We start from the raw sequence: 24,260 nt of genomic DNA, 5'->3' as shown, positions 1-24,260 counted from the left end.
CCCATAGAAGTGTAGCTCAAGGCAGTAAAAGAAAGTCCCTGAGCTTACTGATTAAAAAAAAAACAAAAACCCCTTTGCAATCAAGTCGGTTCTGACTCATAGCAGCCCTATAGGACAGAGTAGAACTGCCCCATAGAATTTCCAAGGAGCGCCTGGTGGACTTGAACTGCTGACCTTTTGGTTAGCAGCTGTAGCACTTAACCACTATGCCACCAGGGCTTCTGAGCTGACTGATCGGCTCCTGTCTTTCCAATGGACTTCGCAGATCCTGAGATCAATTTAACCAGGTGAACTGATATAAGAACACCCCTAAGTCATGATCTTCCCTCTCTGGGACAGCTCACCTGTAAACCCAGCTTCTACATGGGCTGAAATGGGGTACTGAAAAAGGGTGGCCTTTTTATTTATGCAGATTGGGGTTTAAGTCACCATCTTTCATTCATTGAACACCATCATACGTTGAACGCAATACATGTGAATGATGTATTCAGTATACATCAGCGAATAAATCAGACGGGGTCCGTGCCTCGTGGAGCTGACAATCTAGCTGCATAGGTACACAAAACAGGAATCAACCACATACATTTGTGAGTGCAAGCTGAGGTAACTGCTCTGAAAGAAAGAGACCAGTTCAGTACTTGTGTGACCTCAGGCTGGAGAATTCACCTCTCTGAGCCTCCTCTCCTCATCTGAAAAATGTGGATCATACCACAAACCACATGGCTGCCATGGTTAATCCAGATAACACGTAAGTGATGGACGCAGACCTGCATTGTGTCAGGTGTAAAACCAATGTATGTTGCAGCTGCTACGGGTGAAGTGACCTTTCTGAAGGTGAATGAGGAAAAGATGGGTTTTCTCTCTGTGTTTCAGACTTTCCTCCAATCCTTTGTTTCATTTTGTGTGACTTACAGTTCCAAGGAGGGTTTTGGCTCAGTGGAGAAGGTCGTGCTGCTCACGTTTCTGTCAGCGGTTATCTTGATGGCCATCTTGGGGAACCTGCTGGTGATGGTGGCTGTGTGCAGGGACCGGCAGCTAAGGTGAGCAGCATGAGGAAACCTGGGTGGCGTCCTGGCCTCTCCCTGGGGAGCCAGGGTCTGAACATTTCCATCAGGCTTTCTAACTACCGCAGAAACAAAAGAAATGCATGGCAACAATTTTTGGAAAATAGAGAAGGGAAAAGGAGATCATAAAACTCTAACATAACTAGTGTTAGCAATTAAGTATGTTTCCATCCTGTCTTTTTTTCTTTCCTTCTTTTTGAAAAAGAGTTGTTGTTACTCTATATACATTGTTAAAAACATATTTAATCTAACTTCCCTGCTTTATCAATGGTTCAAAGAAGGGGTGGCTGACTAATGACTGATCCAGCATTTAAACCTGGGTCTTCTGCTCTTTCCACTTTACTAGTCCCAACCCTGGCTGAAGTTAGAATCACCTGCAGAACTTTTAAAAATTACTCATGTGTGCTATTGTATGTCCCATGAAATATTTGGGACCATGTTGTCGTTGTTGTTGTTGTGTGCCATTGAGTCATTTCTGAATCACAGTGATCCTATAGGTCGGAGTAAAACCACATAGGGTTTCCTAGGCTGTTATCTTTACGGGAACAGATCCCTGAGTCTTTTCTTCTGCAGAGCTACAGGTGGGTCTGAACCACTGACCTTTTGGTTAGCAGCCAATCTTAACCTTTGCATCACCAGGGCTCCTTATTTGAGACATTTTTACACTAAAAAAGTTATTCATTGTTTATTTGAAATTCAAACTTAACTGGGTGTCCTGTATTTTATGTGGCAACCCTAGGGGTTCTGAGCCAATTAACTTAGGGAGAGAAATGAGCATTGGTACCAGTCCATAAAAAGGGATAAAGATGCAGTACTTGCCTTTATCTGCTGCCATTCTCTCTAAGCAAGACATGCACCGAACAAAGGAGGCTGCACATAAGTGTCAAAGTACAATTCTGGCAAGTGTCACAAGTAGGAAGTCCACCACCATTTGTGAGATGAGCATCTTGGGAGGGTCCTTGGGAATGAGAAAGGGTGACTAGGGGGATGCATGGACCAGAAGAGAGAGCACCTTGCATAAAAAAGTCCTGCAGTAGGGAGCTCGAGGTCTAGAGGGACTCAGATAAGGCCAGTGTGGCCAGCCAGAGGGGAGAAGAGGGGGCTTTTGATGCAAAGTGGGTCTGGAGAACTCACAAGAGACAGGATCACACAGGGCTGTATCAGCCGTGTTACAAAAGGGAGAACTGAGTCTCACAGAATACATTACACATGTGTCTTTTCCTGTTCCTCCTTTCCATCTTCCCTTACCTCCTTTTCCTCTCTTCCTCCATTTGTTCCCTCCCTCCTTTCTTCCTCCCTCTCCCTGACTCCCCCTTATACTTTTCTCCCACAGGAAGATAAAAACCAATTATTTCATTGTATCTCTTGCCTTTGCGGACCTGCTGGTTTCGGTGCTGGTGATGCCCTTTGGTGCCATCGAGCTGGTTCAAGACATCTGGGTTTATGGGGAGATGTTTTGCCTCGTCCGGACATCTCTCGACGTCCTGCTGACCACAGCTTCGATTTTTCACCTGTGCTGTATTTCACTGGATAGGTAAGGATAGAGCAACGTGCAACGTGGGACTGCATGCTGGAGACGATGGTCAGACTGATATTGTGCCTTGTCTTTCTTTCTTCTCTGATTCATTAAAAGAAATGACTCTCCCAGAGGGAAAATTGGTTATTCAGTTATTCATTCACTCTCTGGCCTTTTTAGTCAGGTATTTTCTTAGGCACTGCAGAAAAGAGATTAATAAGACCTAAAACCTGCCTTCAGGGTGCTTACCATCTAGACAGTAACAGGTATGAGGAATCTAGTGTAACACATAGCTCTGAATTTTATACTGATGATATGAACAGAATTCTGAAAAATCCTAATGGCGAGAATGAACGTACCTACCTAGTAGGTAGCCGGAACTGTTTGGAACGATAATGCCGTATGTTTGAAAATGACCTTTACCTGAAAATGCACCCATATCATACGTTGTGTGTGTGTGTGTATTTAGGTATGTGATTGTGGGGGAGGTGGGAGGGAAAGAGTCTAAGAATTATTATAAAATCCCCAATAATTGTTTGTCTTTTGGACTAACATTTCATTCCCATTGCATAATTTTGTTCTTCTTCTTCACATTTGACTTCGACAGGCCTAATGACTTCCATCTTTGTGTCATTTGCATTATGTTGGAGATATATACTTATCACTCACATCAGCACTTTTCACTTTCCAATTCCTGCTCATTTGTATTCAGAAATAAAGGCAGAATGTAATTTCAAAGTCAGATGATTACACTCACATACGCTGCTGTCAGTGTAGTCATATGGAAGGGGCTAGCTCCCAAACGAAAGCCTGGGGTGCACGTTATGTGTTGTCAGAATAACCCGGGGAAATCACTTACTGTCTCTCAAGCAGGCCAACAGATCCAGCTTCTCCTCTAATCTTGGCACAGACCACTGTTTCTTTAGTCAAGGACTAGAAAAGTAGCTGATTGGAATTCAGGATTGTGGTATTTCTAAAACATGAACCTTTAAACACTAAAATCATAGGCTGCCCAGAGAATTGCTCACACTGAGCGAGGTCCTGAAGGACCAAAGTCAGCTGAGTAAACAGCCATTCATCTCCCATCTCGTAGACGTGTTGTCGTTGATTGGAATGGCAGACTTAATCACCTGCTCTACTTAAATTGCCCTCCTTTCTTTCTCTCTTTTGCTCTGCCAAGAACACACAGTTGAATGTGCTTAAGTTAAATGCATGTCTAATGAGAATCCAGTACGCAGCTAGAGATAATGACCTGGGTAAAACTTTGGTGTTGGCTGGCAGGCAGCCGAATCATGTGTCATAGTTTGAAATTTGTGTTTATTAGCTCATTTACAACAATCTGAACTCAGTACATGAAAGGATTTTTAAGAGTTTGGTGGCATAGTGGTTAAGAGCTACAGCTGCTAACCAAAAACGTCAGCAGTTCGAATCCACCAGGCACTCTGTGGAAACCGTACGGGGAAGTTCTCCATCCTATAGGGTCACTATGAGTCGCAATCGACTCGATGGCAATGGGTTTGGCTTTTTTTTATGTGTGTACTGTACGAAAATCCAGGGTAGCAGGCATGTGATCTCTGCCAAAATGAGTGGAAAGACAGACAGTATTGTGGGATTTGGAGATGGCAAGATGAGGGTGATCAGGGCAGCTGGAGGTAACCTTGAAGTTTGGGCAAAAGCCACTGAAGTGTGGGAGACAGTATAGAATCAGATCTTTCCGGTGTGGACAATTTACTTTGACATCCCTGAGAAGCCTGAAGGTTTTCTAGGCAGGTTTGGCTTCAGAGTTCCAAACTTACACTCAAGTTCTTTTAGAGTCATGAAATTTGCACTGAGTAGGCCTGAGTTATTGTGAGTAAGTACAATTGGTCATGAAAAACCATCTGCTTTATAACTGAAGAGATCTGGGTTCAAATCCAGGAGGCTTGGTGGCACAGTGGTTAAAGAGCTTGTCTGCTAACCTGGAGGTCAGCAGTTCAAACCCACCAGCTGCTCCACAGGAGAACGATGTGGCAGTCTGCTTGTGTCCTGTAGGGTCACTATGCGTCAGAATTGACTTGACGGCAATGGGTTTGGTTTGGGGGTTCAAATCTCAGCCTTGCCACTTTTTAGTTCTGAGAATGGCAATAAATTACTTAGTCTTTCTGAGCCTCAGTTTCCTCATCAATAAAAATGGGGGAAATAGCACCTATTGTATAAGACTGCAGTTAAAATTAAATGAAGTAATCCAGGTAAAGCCTAGCATTGGTGCAGAATGGACAGCACTCAGTGTTACTGTCCATATAGCCGATGATCTTTCTCTCCAAACTCGGGCCTCCTTCTCAGCGAATGGTACTCCAGCAGCTGCATCAGCCAGAAACCAGGTCACTATTCTTAGTAATGATCTTTCCTTATCCCCTACATCTAAATGACAAGCCCTATTGGTTTTCCTTCCTAAGCAGATCCTAGGTCAGCAGTTCAAATCCACCAGCTGCTCCTTGGAAAACCTATGGGGCAGCTCTGCTCTGTCCTATAAGGTCACTATGAGTTGGAATTGACCCGACAACAACAGTTTTAGTGTGGTTTTTTGGAAGCAGATCCCAGCTGTCTATTTCTCTCCAGTCTATCACTCTAGTCCAAATTAATATCATTTCTTGCATCAGCCACTGCAACCTCCTCTTACTTGCTCTCTCCAAGTCTATTTTATTCCCCTTCAGTGCACTCTCCACGTACAAGATCTCATGACCATCTTTTGAAAGATTCGACTTTGATCCTATTGCTCCTTTACTTAAAACCGTTCAAGGGCTGTTGGTTGCACTGAGGATCAAGGTCAAGCTCCTTGGCTTGTAGGACTGTGCATCGTCTGTTTCTGTCCACATCGCCAGCCTAGTCTCATGCCCCTCTCCAGCCTCACTGACTAGATTCTGGCTGCATTGGCCTTTTGTCTCTTTTTCCAATGCTCTGTGCTCAGCCGCCTCAGGGCCTTGGTTCCTCCTCTGCATGGAAAACTCCTTTGCCCCCTCCTCTCTTGCCTGTCCTTCAGCTCTTAGCTCAATCTTTTCTTCTTTAGAGAAGCCCACTCTAACCCCGTCAAACCCGTTCTTCTGTGTAGAATTTGGTGCAGTTGAGATTAAAATCAGCTATGTAATTTCCTGTTAAATGTTTCTCTGTCTCCTGCAATGGAAGGAAACTCGAGGCTGTGAGCAAGGGAAGGCCTTGTCCTCATGGAACTTACATTCTAATGGAGGAGATGGACAATTAGCCATTAGGTATTTGGTAAACACTTACTGAACAAATGGAGTGTTTAGCATGTTCTCTTTTTGAGAAATGTTAAAATATCCTGCCAGTAACTTCCATTTAAGGAACCCTGGGGTGCAGTGGTTAAACACTTGGCTGCTAACCAAAAAGTGGACGGTTTGAACCCACCAGAAACTCCACAGGAGAAAGATATGACAGTCTGCTCCCATAAAGATTTGTAGCTTTGGAAACCCTAAGGACAGTTCTACTTTATCCTATAGGGTCGCTATGAGACGGAATCGTTTTGATGGCAACAGGTTTGGTTTTGGTTTTTTTTTTTTAACTTCCATTTCCTTCTCTGTCACTAAAAACCAAACCCACTGCCATCGAGTGGATTCCGACTCATAGCAGCCCTGTAGGAGAGCAGAACTGCCTCATAGGGTTTCCAAGGCTGTAAATCTTTACAGAAGCAGGCCGCCACATCTTTCTCCTGCAGAGCTGCTGGTGGGTTTGAACTATCGACCTTTCGGTTAGCAGCCTAGCATTTAACCACTGTGCCACCAAGGTTCTTCTCCTCTTAAAGTGGGGCATCAAAATCTTCACTACCATAAGTTAGATGGAGTCAGATACTTCTTTTAATTTTTTTTTATTATCATACTTTAGATAAAGGTTTACAGAGCAAACTAGCTTCTCCTTAAACAATTAGTACCCATATTGTTTTATGACATTGATTACCAATCTCACAACATGTCAACACTCTCCCCCTGTCAATGGAGTCAGATGTTTTTGTTTGGTTTTCTTTTCCTCTAGAACCTGGGGAATTAGCCAGTTGTCTCTAGCATTCGCTGTGCAAGAGTGAAACTCTGATGGGACTGGAACTTCCACCCCGAACATTGCAGGGCAGTGTTTTAGCCTGGCAGGGTATGATTTCATTTATCATCCAGCTTCTGTTTTTGCTGTGACTCTCCTGGCCTGCAGGTGGGCTGGGCAGGACTGGGCCACGGTATGCAGAGGGTGTCCTCAGTGAGGTGCTAACCCTGTGATTTCCTGGCAAGGTGCCACATGCTCCTCCTTCAGGCTGCAGCATCTGCTGGGATGACTGGCACCAGTGCTTCTCAGGCAGGAATGCTGCCTTTGATTCCTAATTCCCCCCAGATTGTAAACTCCTGGATCAAAGCAAAATGCAGGGCTCCTTTAATAGCATAAAATGCCTCCCCAGATACCATTCTCGATTCTCTGTGCTTCCTAGTGCTTTGAGAATTGAATCCTGTTAACAATGGAAATGCATGGCCTCAGAAAAAATAATTTTCCAATATGACACAAATAAGTGCATCACATAGTATGGGGTCAGGGGAGGTCACAACTGCATTAAAAAGCCTTATAGTACAGTTGAGTTCTTTTAAAATTTAAACTTCTGAATGATAACCAATCAGGTATCTATAATCGAGCACTGATTGAAGCAGTGGAATATAATGCAGATGTTAAAAACCATGAGAAACAGCTATATGTGTGGTCCTAGAAAGATCACTGCTGTATTCAGTGAAAAAAGAGCAGTTTCGGACTTTAATATTTACTGTAACTCCTGTTTTGTAAGATAAATTTATAGATATAGGTATATGGATGTATGAAAGACAGAGATTAGAAACATGAATGAATTTGCACCAAAGCATTAAGCGTTAATCTAGTGTAACAATCTCTTTTCTAATTGTTACTCCTTATTTTATTATAATAGTAATACTTGATCCTTGTAAAAAAATGCCATCAGTTTACAAGAACGTAACAAGGTCCCCAATTCTTTCTCTTCAACTCCTCAGCCACGCACCCTCGAGGTAACCACTGTAACTAGTAAACCCCTGTAATTACCCTCTCCGTGATTTTCTATGCAGTAAGCAGACTTGTTATGTGAATATGTTATTAGTTTACCCAAGTGGATTTATGTTTTAAATAAGCCATTGAAGAGGAATTTCCTCATATGTATCCCAATGAATTGCTGGAACGTAGTGTTCTTATCAACTTTCTTATCAGATAATATGTTAGTAAGGTCTCTTTCAACAACATGTGATAGAAAATGAATCGATTGGTTCAATTACCTGAAAAATTTGGCTTCAGACATGGTTTGAGCAACGTAATCTGTCTCTCTTCCTCTGTCTCTTTCTCCCTCTCCTTTTTATTTCTGTCTTACCTTCCTAGTTTCTCTGCCTCTTTGCCTGCCCCTGTCTTTAAATCTGTCCCTCTTTCTGTATGCCATCCCTCCTTCCCTTTGGCTCTTAGCTCTGGTTTCTTGTTGGATTCATTCTCAGGCTAGGTTCTTCTACAAGGAAAGAAACATGGCCACAGGCTACCTGAGTCTTGACCTGTCCTTAACTCATTAGACCATAGGAGGAGAATAAATGTTATTCCTCATGGAAGAACCTTGGAAGACCAATCACTGTGGTCTGTGATGACATGTCATGATTGCTGGGTGGAGGTGAGGCACTGTGACTGGAACTTTACCAGAAGTGCATGACATGGGAGAATGGCAGTGCCCACTGGAAAGGGGGATTTGGGGTAGTCAGGAACAACAGACATCAACTTCTCTTAGGCTGACGGAAGGACCCAGAGATCTCTTAATGGAGCCTCAATGATGAGACAGAGGTGTGCCATCCCCAGTTCCTCTCTATATTAGGCCAAACATCCATAGATACTCCCACAGCCTCATATTCCATACTTTTCAGAATTTTAACCATTGTGTCCTCCTTTCCCTGAACATGCTCTACTTTGTCCTATATTTGGCATTATCTGCCCCTTAAAAAAAAAAAAAAATTATTTCACTTCATCGAGAGCACCATTCTCTATAGCATTGCAATATTTTCTGTTGGGCACATCCAATGAGATGTTGCCCTTCCTCTTGGCGTCCTGGTAACTTGATGTGTTGTACCTGCAAAATCCTTTAACAGTTTCTCAGACACAGATTTTCTTTTAAACAGTTCACTTGTAAAATAGACAAATCTGACTCAAAGGTTGCCTATTTCATCCTGTGCTGAGATAAGTATGTCTACATTTCTTAATCATCTCCCTGGAGTATAGAAATGAAACATGTCTGTCATTGTGAACTTGTGTCACACAATTACATTTGTTATGCCAATAGAATTGAAATCCATTTCTGCTAGGAAACCATATCATACATTTCTTCCCTTTATATATTCTTTGAGTTGGAATTCATACCAAAGAACATGAACTGGTACTTTACTATTCATTTCATTAAATATTTATTGAGCACTTACTAATTGTCAGGAGCTATTTTGGGCACTGCGAATACAGTGAGGAACATTCGGAATAGGCTCCTGACTCACAGAGCTCTTAGTCTGGCACAGAACACAGATAGTAAATAGGTAATTATCGTAAAATTGGTGGCCATTAAAGTAGAATAAGAAGGAGTCAAAACAGCTGCCGGAGCACATGGTCTGCAAAGCAGGCAAGCCTCCTAAGGAGGTAATTTTAATCTGGGATCTCCAGATGACAGAGCTGTCAGTAGGTGAAGGAGGAGAAGGTAAGGAATAGGAAGAGACAGTTGGGTGAAACAGTGTGTGCAAACCCCTAGAGATTTATAAATGACACCTTATCAACTATAGGTTAAATCCTTAGCTTGGCATTCAGTGCTTTTCCCAATGCGTACTGACTATTTTTCCTCCACCCATGAGTATGATGTGCTTCATCATGACTCCATGTCATTACCTTTGCCTTGAGTTCCTTTTCTTTTCCTGGTGAACACCTATGCCTCTTCGATACTTTGCTAAGATGTGTCACCTTTTCCACAAAGACTGGCCAGGCTCCATTCCCAGAAAAGTTTGTTGTTGTTGTTTTTTTTTCTCTGAGCTCCCATAGAACTTTGAATATAAGCATAGCAGTCATTGCCTGTCTTAATTGGTTTATATGTCCATATCGCCCTAGACTGTAAGCTCCTTGAGAATAGGTCTTTATCTCTTCCATTCTTGTGTTCCTACCACAGGCACACAGTAGCTGCTCTATGCATGTTTGGCTGGGCATGCAATGCTCTGAGATGTGACCTGTGGTGTTTGATATGACTTTGGTGTTAGTTTCTCTACATTCTTCGAACCCTCAGAATAGCAGGTGGTTACAAATGTGGCCTGTGGTGTTAGACTACTTGGATTTAATCCCAGTTTGGCCAATTATGGAAACCCTGGTGGTGGAGTGGTTAAGAGCTATGGTCACATAACCAAAAGGCTGGCAGTTTGAATCTACCAGGTGCTCCTCAGGAACCCTAGGGGGGCAGTTTTACTCTGTCCTATAGGATCCCTATGAGTCAGAATCGACTTAATGGCAATGGGTTTGGTTTGGTTCTGGGTGCCTAATTATCAATTGTGTGATCTTGGGGAAGTTATTTAATTTTTCTGAGTTTTATCTGCTTATTAGTAAAATAGTATTAATGATAATACCCTCTCTTTGGGGCTTGGGAGGAACAAATAATTGATTGCATGTAAAATACATAGACCTGTGCGTGATACCTAGTGAGCATTCAATAAATGTTATCTACAAGTATTAGTCCATTATTGTTTTCCTTCCAAATGTAAACTCCAAGTGGCTAGAGTGGGTGTCTTCCCACTCACAGAGAGTTACCTTCCTCTCCCTTCCTCACAGCTGAGTATCCTTCAAGGTTAGATTCTTAGTCTTCCAATTCTGGGTATATCCCCTCAAGCCTTTGTAGAGTTCATCCATCCTTGTGGCTTCACCTGCACCTCTGCTCTTATTTCTTCTGCAGTCTTGTCCCACATTGAGTTCCAGGCTCATTCTACATCTGCCTCTGAGCATCTGTCACGGATTGAATTGTGTCTCCCCAAATATGTGTCAACTTGGTTAGGCCATGATTCCCAGTATTGTGTGGTTGTCTTCCATTTTGCAATTGTAATTTTATGTTAAAGAGGATTAGGGTGGGATTGTAACACCCTTACTAAGGTCACATCCCTGATCCAAGGTAAAGGGAATTTCCCTGGAGTGTGGCCTGTACCAGCTTTTATCTTACAAGAGATAAAAGGAAAGGGAAACAAGCAGAGTGGGGGACCTCACAGCACTAAGAAAGCAGTGCCAGAAGCAGAGCGCGCCCTTTGGACCCAGGGTTCCTGTGTAGAGAAGCTCCTAGTCCAGGGGAAGATTGATAACATGGACCTTTCTCCAGAGTTGAAAGAGAAAGAAGCCCTTCCCCTGGAGCTGATGCCTTGAATTTGGACTTGTAGCCTACTAGAATGTGGGAGAATAAATTTCTCTTTGTTAAAGCCATCCACTTGTGGTATTTCTGTTATGGCAGCACTAGATAACTAAGACAGCATCTTTCTGTTATCTTAAGCCCAATGTGCCCAAAGTAGACATTTCCATCCTACACTAGTATCTTGCACTTTGTACATCAAAGGTACATCTGTTCTTGTAGTCATTTAAATACAATTCTCTGAGTTTATCTTTTGCTTATCTCCCATGGCCAGCCGGTTGCCAAATCCTAGCCCTATTTTCAGAAATGTCTTTCAAATCCATCTCCCTCTTCTTTATTCATTTTCTCCATTTCATTCTGGTTAGTTGTAATAACTTCTTAGTTATTATTCCTATGTTGCATTATCTTCCAGGTTCTTCTTTAAATATGTTTTCTTTTCTGGATGTCCTCAGCTCAAACAAATTCTAGGATGCCATGTATTCTCCTTCTCTCCTAGAAAGGGTTGCTTTTCCTGTCCTTGCCCTGCTTACTAACCTCACCAGAACATGGACTTTGGCAGATGCGTGTTTCAGTCCCAGTTCTACCGTATCCTGGCTGTGTGACCTTGGACAAGTGGATTAAACTCTCTGAGCCTCAGTTCCCTCATATTTAAAATGAGGACAATGAGAGCTGCCTTGCAAGTTACTGTAAGAATTAGATAAAATACAGAATGCACATAGCGTCCTCTCAATACAGGCGTACTATATAGTAGTAATAGTAGTAGTTGTAGCAGTAGAAATGAGCTATTATCATTAGAGAAATGCTGTGTCACATATATATCTAAGGCACTGTAAGAAACCAGGATGGATGCAGGGAACCTCACTGCTTTTTGGAGCCAGAGAGGACTTCCCAGAGGATGTGACCCTTGAACCGGATCTGGAAGGGTCAGTTGCATGGTCAGCCACTGTCTGCTGACAGGTTGATCAATTTATACGTGCTCTAAAGTATTCCTGGTAACCTTTGTGTCCTGTAAACCCCTGCTAAGATGTTCTCAGGTGACATTTTGAACAGGTTATCATATTTCCCTTAGTCTGTAAGAATTCAGGAAGACACCGTCCTAGATAGCTGATACTCTCCTTCTTGAAGATTTCCTTATCATAAAGGTACAGAAGGATATGTAACAGAGAGCAGCATAGGAAACATTAAATCTGCAGCCTACACATGCGATTATGATTCTTGCAAAGACCCGATCTGACATCTTCCAGGTCTCTACAGAAAGAAATCTTCCCCACCTATTACCCCCCAATTTCTCCTTCCTGGAGTTTAAGGTCCTGCCTCTGCTTTTGGCCACACTCTTAGCCCCCCTTCCTGTCCCTGGCTTCTGGTGAATATCGCTTCTGGGGTCTTCCTCATTGAGCCTCCAGGTGACTGGCAGTTTGCCAGGAGAAACCACAGAGACAAGATCTTTAGTTTCTTCTTGAAGCTAATATTCCTTTTCTCTCTCCTCCACCTCTTCAAAGGAGGAAACAGAGGAACTAAAACATAATAAAACCAGCTACTGAGAGCAGGAAGACAGGTCTCTCTATCCAGAGCTCTGCTGTAAAACTTGGCTGGATCACCTCCTAGAGGGGGGATGCTATCCGGTCAGTGAGCCCCCACACTTACCCCCAGATTGTATATTACCTGTTTGCCTCTGTCCTGGTTATCCATTGCCATGTAATATTTACCCCAAAACTTAATGGCTTAAACCATAATTTATTATTATTAGATCTCACAATTTGGTGCAACGGGAATTTATGATTGGCTGAAATCACCTGATGCTATTCAACTGGAGGCTGATCCAAGGCAGCTCATTCATGTGGGGACAATCTGGAAGGTGGGGCTCAGCTGGGCGCCTCTCCCTGTCCATCTGTCCATTGGTCCTATATCTCTGTACTTGATCTCTCCAGCAGGGGGCTTAGACTTTTACATGATAGGACAGGGCTGTAAGAGAGGAACAGTCCTTTCAAAGTTAGGCCAGGGACTAGTATGTAACAATTCCCAAGTTCTCAACTGGTCAAAGCAGTCACAGGGCAGACCCAATTCAAGGAAAGGGGACATATATACCCTCTTGGTAGGAGGAGTGTCAAAGAATTTCCAGCCACTTTAACCCACCACAACTATAATCTCTTATAAAAACTTAGATGTAATTAATCCATTTTACACATAAGAAAACAGTGACACAAGAACTCATGTGTCCAAGGTTGGAAGGGAAATTCATGAAAGGTCTGGGACTAGAACTCAATAATTTTTTTGCTAAGGCAAAATACTTCTTCTAGCTCACATGAATCCGAACTCCATGTAGCTCTTTGTCCCCTTAGCCATAAATTTTGAAGGTCATTAGCCTGTGCTTTATAAATTAGGAGAGGTGAAAAAAAAAAAAAAAATCCGTGGTAGGAAGGCTTTTCTTTTCCTGATTCCATCCAGATACTCACATCTTAGAAGCCAGCTTCTACTTCATCTCTTCCCTCCTATAGTTGACATTTCTTTCTTTAGCTAATCTTGGTTCTGGATTTGGTTTAGTGATCATCCCGGATGCTACCTTCAGCAATCTCAGGTAGGGAAGCCTGGATCTGGATTAAGTCCCCAGAGGCTGCTACATGTAGTCAACTCTGTTACAGGTAGCCAGCCTGGTCTCAGTGCTTCCATTCACCCTTGGGAACCAACTCATTCACCTTGTGGTTTCTTAGAATCACCTTTTGGGAGAGATGTTGTGTTGAGTGACTTCTATTTTATTTTTTAAATAATACAGACTCCCCAGTTTCAAAATCTATTTATATCAGTTTACAATATTGTATACAAAACAGAAGTTCATATGTGTATTTTTTAAATTAGAGGGAATGGGAGTAAAGATAATAATATATGCTATTAAGCTTCATGTATCAGGAACTTTTAAGTTTTTAAACATATTATTTCATCAAGTTTCACAGCAAGTTAATGAGGTGGACACAATTATTGCTGCTTTACAGATGAGGAAACTGGATCCTGGAGAGGTTAAGCAACTGGTCCAAGGCCAAGGCGTTAATAAATGGATAAGGCAGAAGGAGTTGGTACCCAGATGCGAAGACATAAAGTTTACTGCTATGATCTCCTCCGCTTCTCAAAGTCTAGGATTCCAAGTTGTACTCATGCCGCCTTCCTCTGCCTTCCGTGTGGTTGAGAGGGCAGGAAATGAGGAGGTAGAACTTTCCTTAATTGCAGGAGAAGCAGGGAAGGATTTGCATGGAGCTTAAAATATACAACTGTCTTATAAGAGTTGTCAAAGTAAATTGTGTCCCCAGAGACATTTAAAAGCAATTTGATCACACATTTATACATGGGCTATGACTGGGGAAGCTGGTGACTGGTCTACCAAAAGGGATTTTTTTTTTTTTTTCATGGAGTTTTATGAGCAATACTTTGAAATGTTTTGCATAAGAAATTACTTCGTAAATGCCTTTGCCATATCTTAGTTAATCCTGGCCATCTGGAGCCTCACTTGTCTTTTGAACATTCATTCAACCACTTTGTAAAAGTCTCCTAGTTAAACAATAAGAATTGTCTGATGGTGAGGAATCCCGGCGGCCATGCTCCCCAGACCTTCTGTTGGCACAGGACAGGAACCATCCCCGAAGACAACTCATCAGACATGAAAGGGACTGGTCAGCGGGTGGGAGAGAGACGCTGATGAAGAGTGAGCTAATTATATCAGGTGGACATTTGAGATTGTGTTGGCAACTCTTGTCTGGAGGGGGGATGGGGGGATAGAGAGAGAGGGAAGCCGGCAAAATTGTCAAGAAAGGAGAGACTGAAAGGGCTGACTCAAGAGGGGGAGAGCAAGTGGGAGTAGGGAGTGAGATGTATGTAAACTTACATGTGACAGACTGATTGGATTTGTAAACGTTCACTTGAAGCTTAATAAAAGTTATTAAAAAAAAAAAAATTGTCTGATGGAGGGCTAGAAAACAGACCTTGCAAAATAATCTATTCCTAAGGTGTGCCAGAATTGCTTTCCCTGCTGAACGCCATCCATTAGCCTGTGGGTCAACAACCTCTTCTCTTGAACTTTTTATAATTCAGCTTCTTTAGTAGGACATACATCAGTGCTGATTGTGATAGACATTTTCCAGTTCAAAAAATGTTTAATGACTCCTCCTCACCTAGCATTAAAAAACTTCTCAGACTGTGGTTCTCACAAAGTAAGGTTCCCAGACCACCAGCAGCAGCATCACCTGGGAAGGTATCAGAAATGCAAATTATCGGGCCCCTCTCCAGACCTACCAGCCATCTGTCTTACATCCGTGAGCCCTCCAGGTGATTCTAATGCACGCTGAAGTCTGGGAACCACTGCTCCGAGACCCGCCCCAGCCAGCCTTCTTAGGCTTGTTTCCTTCTACTCTCTTACAAACACTGAGCTACCTTGTATTCTTTGTTTACGTGGTTAGGTGGATATGAGGATGTATATTATACATGTGATATATATATATTATACATGTAAAATGGAGCCCTAGTGGTTCAGGGGAAACCCTGGTGGCCTGGTGGTTAAGTGCTACAGCTGTTAACCAAAAGATCAGGAGTTCAAATCCGCCAGGTGCTCCTTGAAAACTCTGTGGGGCAGTTCTACCCTGACCTATAAGGTCACTAAGAGTCGGAATCGGCTGACGGCAACAGGTTTGGTTTTTGGGTTTTTTTTGGTGGCGCAGGGTTAAGAGCTTAGCTGTTAATCAAAAGGTTGGCAGTCTAAACACACCAGCCACTCCTTGGAAACCCTATGGGGCAGTTTTACTCTGTCCTATAGGGTCACTATGAGTTGGAACCGACTCAATGGCACCTAACAACAACAACATGTAACATATATATTATATACTTATATATATAGTATAATAATATATAACTTATAATATTACATATATTATGTAATATTACATAATATAATATAATACAAATAATAAGGTCGCTATGTTGTGTAATATCTTTGTCTTTTGAGCCTTTGTCCATACTATTTGTAGCGCCTAGATTACACTTTCTCCTCCACCACCCTTACTCAGACTCTAAAACCCAACTTAAAAGACGCTTTTACTGGAGAAAGCTTTTCCCTGTCCCTCTACTAGGTATGACCTTTCACATCTTCAAAGCCTGGTAGCACTTTTTAATGGAATTTATTTTAATTGGTAGTGATTATTTATCGTTTTGTAAGCATCCATTCTACACCTAGCCTTGGGGATACAGTGGTGAACAAGGACCTTATAAATCAGTTAGGGGAAGACTTTTCTTACCTCTTCTCCTAGGTCCTAAGCTTTTTTTTTTTTTTAATTTTTATTGTGCTTTAAGTGAAAGTTTACAAATCAAGTCAGTCTCTCACACAAAAACCCATATACACCTTGCTAAACCCAACCTAGTGCTGTCGAGTCAATTCCGACTCATAGCAACCCTATAGGACAGAGTAGAACTGCCCCATAGGCTTTCCAACACCTTGCTGAAAAAAACCGTTGCTACACACTCCCAAATACTCTCCCCCTAATGAGACAGCCTGCTCTCTCCCTCCACTCTCTCTTTTCGTGTCCATTTCACCAGCTTCTAACCCCCTCCACCCTCTTATCTCCCCTCCAGGCAGGAGATGCCAATATAGTCTCAAGTGTCCACCTGATCCAAGAAGCTTACTCCTCACCAGCATCCCTCTCCAACACACTGTCCAGTCCAATCCATGTCTGAAGGATTGGCTTCTGGAATGGTTCCTGTCCTGGGCCAACAGAAGGTCTGGGGGCCATCACCACCGGGGCCCCTGCAGTCTCAGTCAGACCATTAAGTCTGGTCTTCTGAGAATTTGGGGTCTGCATCCCGCTGCTCTCCTGCTCCCTCAGGGGTTCTCTGTTGTGTTCCCTGTCAGGGCAGTCATTGGTAGTAGCTGGGCACCATCTAGTTCTTCTGGTCTCAGGATGATGTAGTCGCTGGTTCATGTGGCCCTTTATGTCTCTTGAGCTCGTAATCGCCTTGTGTCCTTGGTGTTCTTCCTTCTCCTTTGATCCAGGTGGGTTGAGACCAATTGATGCATCTTAGATGGCCGCTTGCTAGCATTTAAGACCCCAGATGCCACTCTTCAAAGTGGGATGCAGAATGTTTTCTTAATAGATTTTATTACGCCAATTGACTTAGATGTCCTCTGAAACCATGGTCCCCAGACCCCTGCCATGCTGGCCTTCGAAGCATTCAGTTTATTCAAGAAACTTCCTTGCTTTTGGTTTAGTCCAATTGTGCTGACCTCCCCTGTATGGTGTGCTGTCTTTCCCTTCACCTAAAGTAGTTCTTATCTACAATCTAATTAGTGAATACCTCTGTCCCACCCTCCCTCCCTCCCCCCTCTCATAACCACAAAAGAATTTTTTCTTCTCAGTTTAAACTATTTCTCAAGTTCTTATAATAGTGGTCTTATACAATATTTGTCCTTTTGCCTCGACTAATTTTGCTCAGCATAATGCCTTCAAGGTTCCTCCATGTTATGAAATGTTTCACAGATTCCTCACTGTTCTTTATCGATATGTAGTATTCCATTGTGTGAATATACCATAATTTATTTATCCATTCATCTGTTGATGGGCACCTTGGTTGCTTCTATCTTTTTGCTGTTGTAAACAGTGCTGCAATAAACCTGGGTGTGCATATATCTGTTCGTGTTAAGGCTCTTATTTCTCTAGGATATATTCCAAGGAGTGGGATTGCTGGATCATCGTATGGTAGTTCTATTTCTAGCTTTTTCAGGAAGTGCCAAATCGATTTCCAAAGTGGTCGTACCATTTGACATTCCCACCAGCAGTGTATAAGTGTTCCAATCTCTCCACAGCCTCTCCAACATTTATTCTTTTGTGTTTTTTGGATTAATGCCAGCCTTGTTGGAGTGAGATGAAATCTCATTGTAGTTTTGATCTGCATTTCTCTAATGGCTAATGATCGTGAACATTTCCTCATATCTGTTAGCTACCTGAATGTCCTCTTTAGTGAAGTGTCTATTCATATCTTTTGCCCATTTTTTAATTGGGTTATCTGTCTTTTTGCAGTTGAGTTTTTGCAATATCATGTAGATTTTAGAGATCAGGCACTGATCAGAAATGTCATAGCTAAAAACTGTTTCCAAGTCTATAGGTAGTCTTTTTACTCTTTTGGTAAAGTCTTTGGATGAACATAGGTGTTTGGTATTTAGGAGCTCCCAGTTATCTAGTTTTCTTCTACATTTTTAATAATGTTTTGTATACTGTTTATGCCATGTATTAGGACTCCTAACGTTGTCCCTGTTTTTTTCTTCCATGATCTTTATTGTTTTAGATTTTATATTTAGGTCTTTGATCCATTTTGAGTTAGTTTTTGTGCATGGAGTGAGGTATGGGTCTTGTTTCATTTTTTTGCACATGGATATCCAGTTATGCCAGCACCATTTGTTAAAAAGACTGTCTTTTCCCCCATTTAAATGTTTTGGGGCCTTTGTCAAATATCAACTGCTCACATGTGGATGGATTTATTCTGGATTCTCAATTCTGTTCCATTGGTCCATGTAACTGTTGTCGTACCAGTACCAGGCTGTTTTGACTACTGTGGCGGTATAATAGGTTCTAAAGTCAGGTAAAGGAAGGCCTCCCACTTTGTTCTTCTTTTTCAGTAATGCTTATTTATCCAGGGCCTCTTTCACTTCCACATGAAGTTGGTGATTTTTTTCTCCATCTCATTAAAGAATGTCATTAGGATTTGAATCTGAATTGCATTAAATGTATAGATGGCTTTTGGTAGAATAGACATTTTTATAATGTTAAGTCTTCCTATCCACGAGCAAGGTATGTTCTTCCACTTATGTAAGTCTCTTTTGGTTCCTTGCAGAAGTGTACTGTAGTTTTCTTTGTATAAGTCTTTTACTTCTCTGGTAAGATTTATTCATAAGTATTTTATCTTCTTGGGGGCTACTGTAAATGGCATTGATTTGGTGATTTCCTCTTTCATGTTCTTTTTGTTGGCGTAGAGGAATCCAACTGATTTTGTATGTTTATCTTGTATCCCGATACTCTGCTGAACTCTTCTATTAGTTTCAGTAGTTTTCTGGAGGATTCCTTAGGGCTTTCTCTGGATAAGATCATGTCATCTGCAAATAGAGATACTTTTACTTCTTCCTTGCCAGTCTGGATACCCTTTATTTCTTTATCTAGCCTAATTGCTCTGGCTAGGACTTCCAGCACAATATTGAATAAGAGCGATGATAAAGGGCATCCTTGCCTGGTTCCCGATATCAGTGAGAATGTTTTCAGGCTCTCTCCACTTAGGGTGATGTTGGCTCTTGGCTTAGTATAAATGCCCTTGATTATGTTGAGGAATTTTCCTTCTATTCCTATTTTTCTGAGAGTTTTTATCATGAATGAGTGTTGAACTTTGTCAAATGCCTTTTCTGCATCAATTGATAAAAGCATGTGATTCTTGTCTTTTGTTTTATTTATGTGGTGGATTACATTAATTGCTTTTCTAATGTTGAATCATCCCTGCATACCTGGTATGAATCCCACTTGGTCCTGGTGAATTATTTTTTTGATATGTTGTTGAATTCTATTGGCTAGAATTTTGTTGAGGATTTTTGCATCTACATTCATGAGGGATATAGGTCTGTAATTTTCTTTTCTCATGGTATCTTTACCTGGTTTTGGTATCAGGGTTATGGTGGCTTCATAGAATTAGTTTGGTAGTATTCCATCCTTTTCTGTGCTCTGAAATACCTTAAGTAGTAGTGGTGTTATCTTCTCTGAATGTTTGGTAGAACTGTGCAGTGAAGCCATCTGGACCAGGGCTTTTTTTTGTTGGGAATTTTTTTATTACCTTTTCAATCTCTTCTTTTGTTATGGGTCAATTTAGTTGTTCTACTTCTGTTTGTGTTAGTTTAGGTAGGTAGTGTGTTTCTAGGAATTCATCCATTTCTTCTAGGTTTTCAAATTTGTTTGAGTATAGTTTTTCATAGTAATCTGATATGATTTTTTTAATTTCAGTTGGGTCTGTTGTAATATCGCCCCTGTCGTTTCTTATTCAGGTTATTTGCTTCCTCTCCTGTTTTTCTTTGGTCAGTTTGGCCAGTGCTTTATCAATTTTGTTGATTTTTTCAAAGAAACAGCTTTTGGTCCTGTTAATTCTTTCAATTGTTTTTCTGTTTTCTGTTTCATTCACTTCAGCTCTAATTTTTATTTTTTGTTTTCTTCTAGTTCCTGAGGGTTTCTTTTGTTGCTCTCTTTCTATTTGTTCAAGTTGTAGCAATAATTCTTTGATTTTGGCCCTTTCTTCTTTTTGGATGTGTACATTTATTGATATAAATTGGCCTCTGAGCACCGCTTTTGCTGTTTCCCAAAGGTTCTGATAGGAAGGGTTTTCATTCTCATTGGATTCTATGAATTTCTTTATTCCATCCTTAATGTCTTCTATAATCCAGTCTTTTTTGAGCAGGGTTTTTTTTTTTATTGTTCAGTTTCCAAGTGTTTGATTTCTTTTCCCTGCTTTTCCTGTTACTGATTTCCACTTTTATGGCCTTATGGTCAGAGAAGATGCTTTGTAATATTTCAATGTTTTGGATTCTGCTAAGGCTTGCTTTATGACTTAATATGTGGTCTATTCTAGAGAATGTTCCATGTGCACTAGAAAAGAAAGTATAGTTGTTTGCTGTTGGGTGGAGTGTTCTGTATATGTCTACAAGGTCAAGTTGTTTGGTTGTGGCATTTAGATCTTCCGTATCTTTATTGAGCTTCTTTCTGGATGTCCTGTCCTTCACCAAAAGTGGTGTGTCGAAGTCTCCTACTGTTATTGTGGAGCTGTCTATCTCAATTTTCAATGCAGATAGAGTTTGTTTTATGTATCTTGCAGCCCTGTCATTGGGTGCATAAATATTTAATATGGTTATATCTTCTTGGTGTATTGCCCCTTTAATCATTTTATAGTGTCCTTCCTTATCCTTTCTGATGGATTTAACTTTAAAGTCTATTTTGTCAGAAATTAATATTGCCACTCCTGCTCTTTTTTGATTATTTGCTTGATATATTTTTTCCATCCTTTGAGTTTTAGTTTGTTTGTGTCTCTAAGTCTAAGGTGTGTCTCTTGTAGGCAGCATATAGACGGACCTTGTTTTTTAATCCATCCTGCCCCTCTCTGTCTCTCTATTGGTGCATTTAGCCCATTTACATTCAGGGTAACTACGGATAGGTATGAAGTTAGTGCTATCATTCTGGTGTCTTTTTTGTGTGTTGACAGTTTCTTTTTCCCACTTGATTTTATGGGCTGAGTAGATTTTCTTTATATATTGTCCTTTCTTCGTATTTGTTGTTGATTTTGTTTTTGCTGAGTCTGTGTTTTTCCCTTGTATTTTATTTTGATGAATAGGATAGCTTGTCTCCTTTGTGGTTACCTTATTATTTACCCCTATTTTTCTAAATTTAAAACTAACTTTTATTTCTTTGTATCGCCGTATCTTCCTCTCCATATGGAAGGTGTATGATTACATTTCTTAGTCCCTCTTTATTATTTTAATGTTGTCTTCTTTCATATAGTAACATCGCTGTTACCCTGTTTTGGGCTTTTTTTTTTTCTATTTAATAATCTTGCTTTGTTTTTTTGGCCTTCCTTGTCTGGGTTGACTTCTGGTTGCTCTGCCTAGTGTTCTAGTCTTGGGTTGATACCTGATATTATTGATTTTCTGACCAAAGAACTCCATTTAGTATTCTTGTAGTTTTGGTCTTGTTTTTACATATTCCCTAAACTTGTGTTTATCTGGAAATGTCTTAATTTCACCTTCATATTTAAGAGACAGTTTTGCTGGATATATGATTCTTGGCAGGCAGAATTTTTTAAATATGTCATCCCATTGCCTTCTTGCCTGTATGGTTTCTGCCGAGTAGTCCGAGCTTATTCTTATTGGCTCTCCTTTGTAGGTGACTTTTCGTTTATCCCTCGCTGCTCTTATAATTCTCTCTTTATCTTTGGTTTTGGCAAGTTTGATTATAATATGTCTTGGTGACTTTCTTTTAACATCTACCTTATGTGGAGTTCGATGACCATCTTGGATAGGTATATTCTCATCTTTCACAATATCAGGGAAGTTTTCTGCCAACAAATCGTCAACAATTTTCTCTGTATTTTCTGTTATCCTTCCCTGTTCTGGTACTCCAATCACTCGTAGGTTATTTCTCTTGATAGAGTCCCACATGATTCTTAAGGTTTCTTCATCTTTTTAATTCTTTTACCTGATTTTTCTTCAAATATATTAGAGTCAAGTGATTTATCTTCGAGTTCAGAAATTCTAGCTTCTACTTGCTCAATTCTTCTGCTCTGACTGTCTATTGTGTTATCTAATTCTGTAATTTTATTGTTAATCCTCTGAATTTCTGGCTGCTGTCTGTCTATGGATTTTTCCAGCTTATTAAACTTTCCATATGTTCCTGAATAATCTTTCTGAGTTCTTCAGTTGCCTCATCTGTGTGTTCCTTGGCTTGTTCTGCGTATTGCCTCATTTCCTTCCTGATGTCTTGAAGTGTTCTGTATATTAAACTTTTGTATTCTGGCTCCAGTAATTCCAGGAATGCACTTTCATCTAGAAGATCCCTGGATTCTTTGTTTTGAGAGCCTGTTGACGTGATCATGGTCTGTTTCTTTATGTGACTTGATATTGGCTGTTGTCTCTGAGCCATCTATAAGTTATTGTATTAGTTTATGCTTGCTTACTGTGTCGTAGCTGCTTGCTTTGTTTTGTTTTGGTATACTCCTATGGGTTGCTTGAGTGAGCTAGCTTGATTATTTTTGCCTTTGGAGCTCTGGTGTCCTGTCCCCAACTGGCTAGAGCTGTTATCATGTATATCAGTCTGGGAGTCTATTCAGTTTTCTTGTATGAATTCAGCTCAGGCTTCCAGGTAGCTCACCATCAAGTGTGCAGTACAGGCTCAGAGGGGCAGGGGTGATTGGTGTATATGCCAGTAACTGATTGTAGCAGGGGGTCACACGCTGAACAAAGCAGGGGGCTGAGAACCAACCCCCAAGTGTCTCTGAAGAAAACGTGTCTCTGTTCCCTAAAGCGTGCTGGTGGGTGAGTTCTCCAGAGGGAACATGAACACCCAAAGTTTTGGGTTGTAAGGACTGGGAGGTACCAGTTATCTTTGGACCCCTGTTGCGGGTGGCTGGGTGACCGGAGTGGAGCTACCAGTCCTTAGGTTCCTGATGTGGGTAGGTGAGGACCTTGTTTAATAGGCAAAGCAATGTCAAACATCAAACACTCACCTGTCCACCGCACAGCTGAAATGGTTGGAGCTTGTCAACAAGGGCCTATTCTCCCGAAATAGGCCCACACAGGTCCATGTAGAAGGGAAAGGTGCTCAAGGTCCACGGATGGTTTATGCCTGGACAGGAGCCACTTCTGTCCTGAGCTTCCCCAGTTAATGGAGCTAGAAAATTATCTTTTCCCCCCAGTTGCAAATTTTTTCCTTTTCCAGGGCCTGGGAGATGGCTCTAGGTGCTCACCAGGGTCTATCTCAGGTCCAGGGATTCAGCTGCTGAGGCCAGCTTGGGGGTGGGGTGGGGGGGCACGGTAAAGTATACACAAGTACTTAGCTTTTGCCAAGAGCGCCATTCTCCTCAGGTTCCAGAGGTGCAAGTAGGCTGTGTGTCTGGCTGCTTCTCCCTGAGGAAACTGCAGCCAAACACTAGTACCAGCCCGCTGCCGCCACCACCGCTCCAGGAATGATGCCTGAGTGCTCCACGCGATTGAGTTCCAGTAACTCCTCTCCACTTCTGAACTGTCTCTTCCTCCCCCTGCCCGTCAGTTCGTTTTCTAAGCCTGCCTTTGATGCTCAGAGCTCCCAGCTTGTCACAAATATACTCATTTCACTTGTTTTTTTGGTCTTTTTTGTAAAGAGGGCTCGACGGAACCATCTGTTATTCTGCCATCTTGGCTCTGCCTCCGGTCCTAAGCTCTTTGAGGGAAGACAGGTACCTTGTTACCCTGTGAATCCCCTAGGCTGTATTATGCTGTGGTGGGCAGGGTGGGAAGTGATGTACAGTTCTTCTCTGTGCTGTGTAGGATATGGGGGAGTTCCAGAATAGTGTACTCTCCTTGAGGCACCCTATTTTAAGAGATAATAACACACCATAGCACATGCCTAGGAAGTGGAGCACCTGCTATTGGTGAAAATCACTTCATCTGAAACAAAGTTTCTCAAAATCAGTGCTGTTATCATTTTGAACCAAGAACTCTTTGTTGTGGGAGGCTGTCCTATGC

The 24,260-nt window shown here is 41.6% G+C and overlaps 1 protein-coding gene across 5 annotated transcripts in view; it reads left to right on the top strand.

Moving 5' to 3' along the window:
• HTR4 (5-hydroxytryptamine receptor 4) overlaps positions 1–24,260 on the top strand; it is a 241,495-nt gene that overhangs the window by 128,928 nt on the left and 88,307 nt on the right. For 4 of the 5 annotated variants that reach the window (XM_049874018.1, XM_049874015.1, XM_049874016.1 and 1 more), the window contains exons 3-4: positions 915–1,040; positions 2,398–2,598. The exons of the other annotated variant lie outside the window; for it this stretch is intronic. In XM_049874018.1, the coding sequence (XP_049729975.1) occupies positions 915–1,040; positions 2,398–2,598 (327 nt within the window). The remainder of the gene's footprint in view (positions 1–914; positions 1,041–2,397; positions 2,599–24,260) is intronic. 5 annotated transcript variants of the gene reach the window in all.

Source organism: Elephas maximus, chromosome 2 (assembly GCF_024166365.1).
Source record: "Elephas maximus indicus isolate mEleMax1 chromosome 2, mEleMax1 primary haplotype, whole genome shotgun sequence".
NCBI classification, from domain to species: Eukaryota; Metazoa; Chordata; class Mammalia; order Proboscidea; family Elephantidae; genus Elephas; species Elephas maximus.
This window is presented reverse-complemented; position numbering and strand designations above follow the sequence as displayed.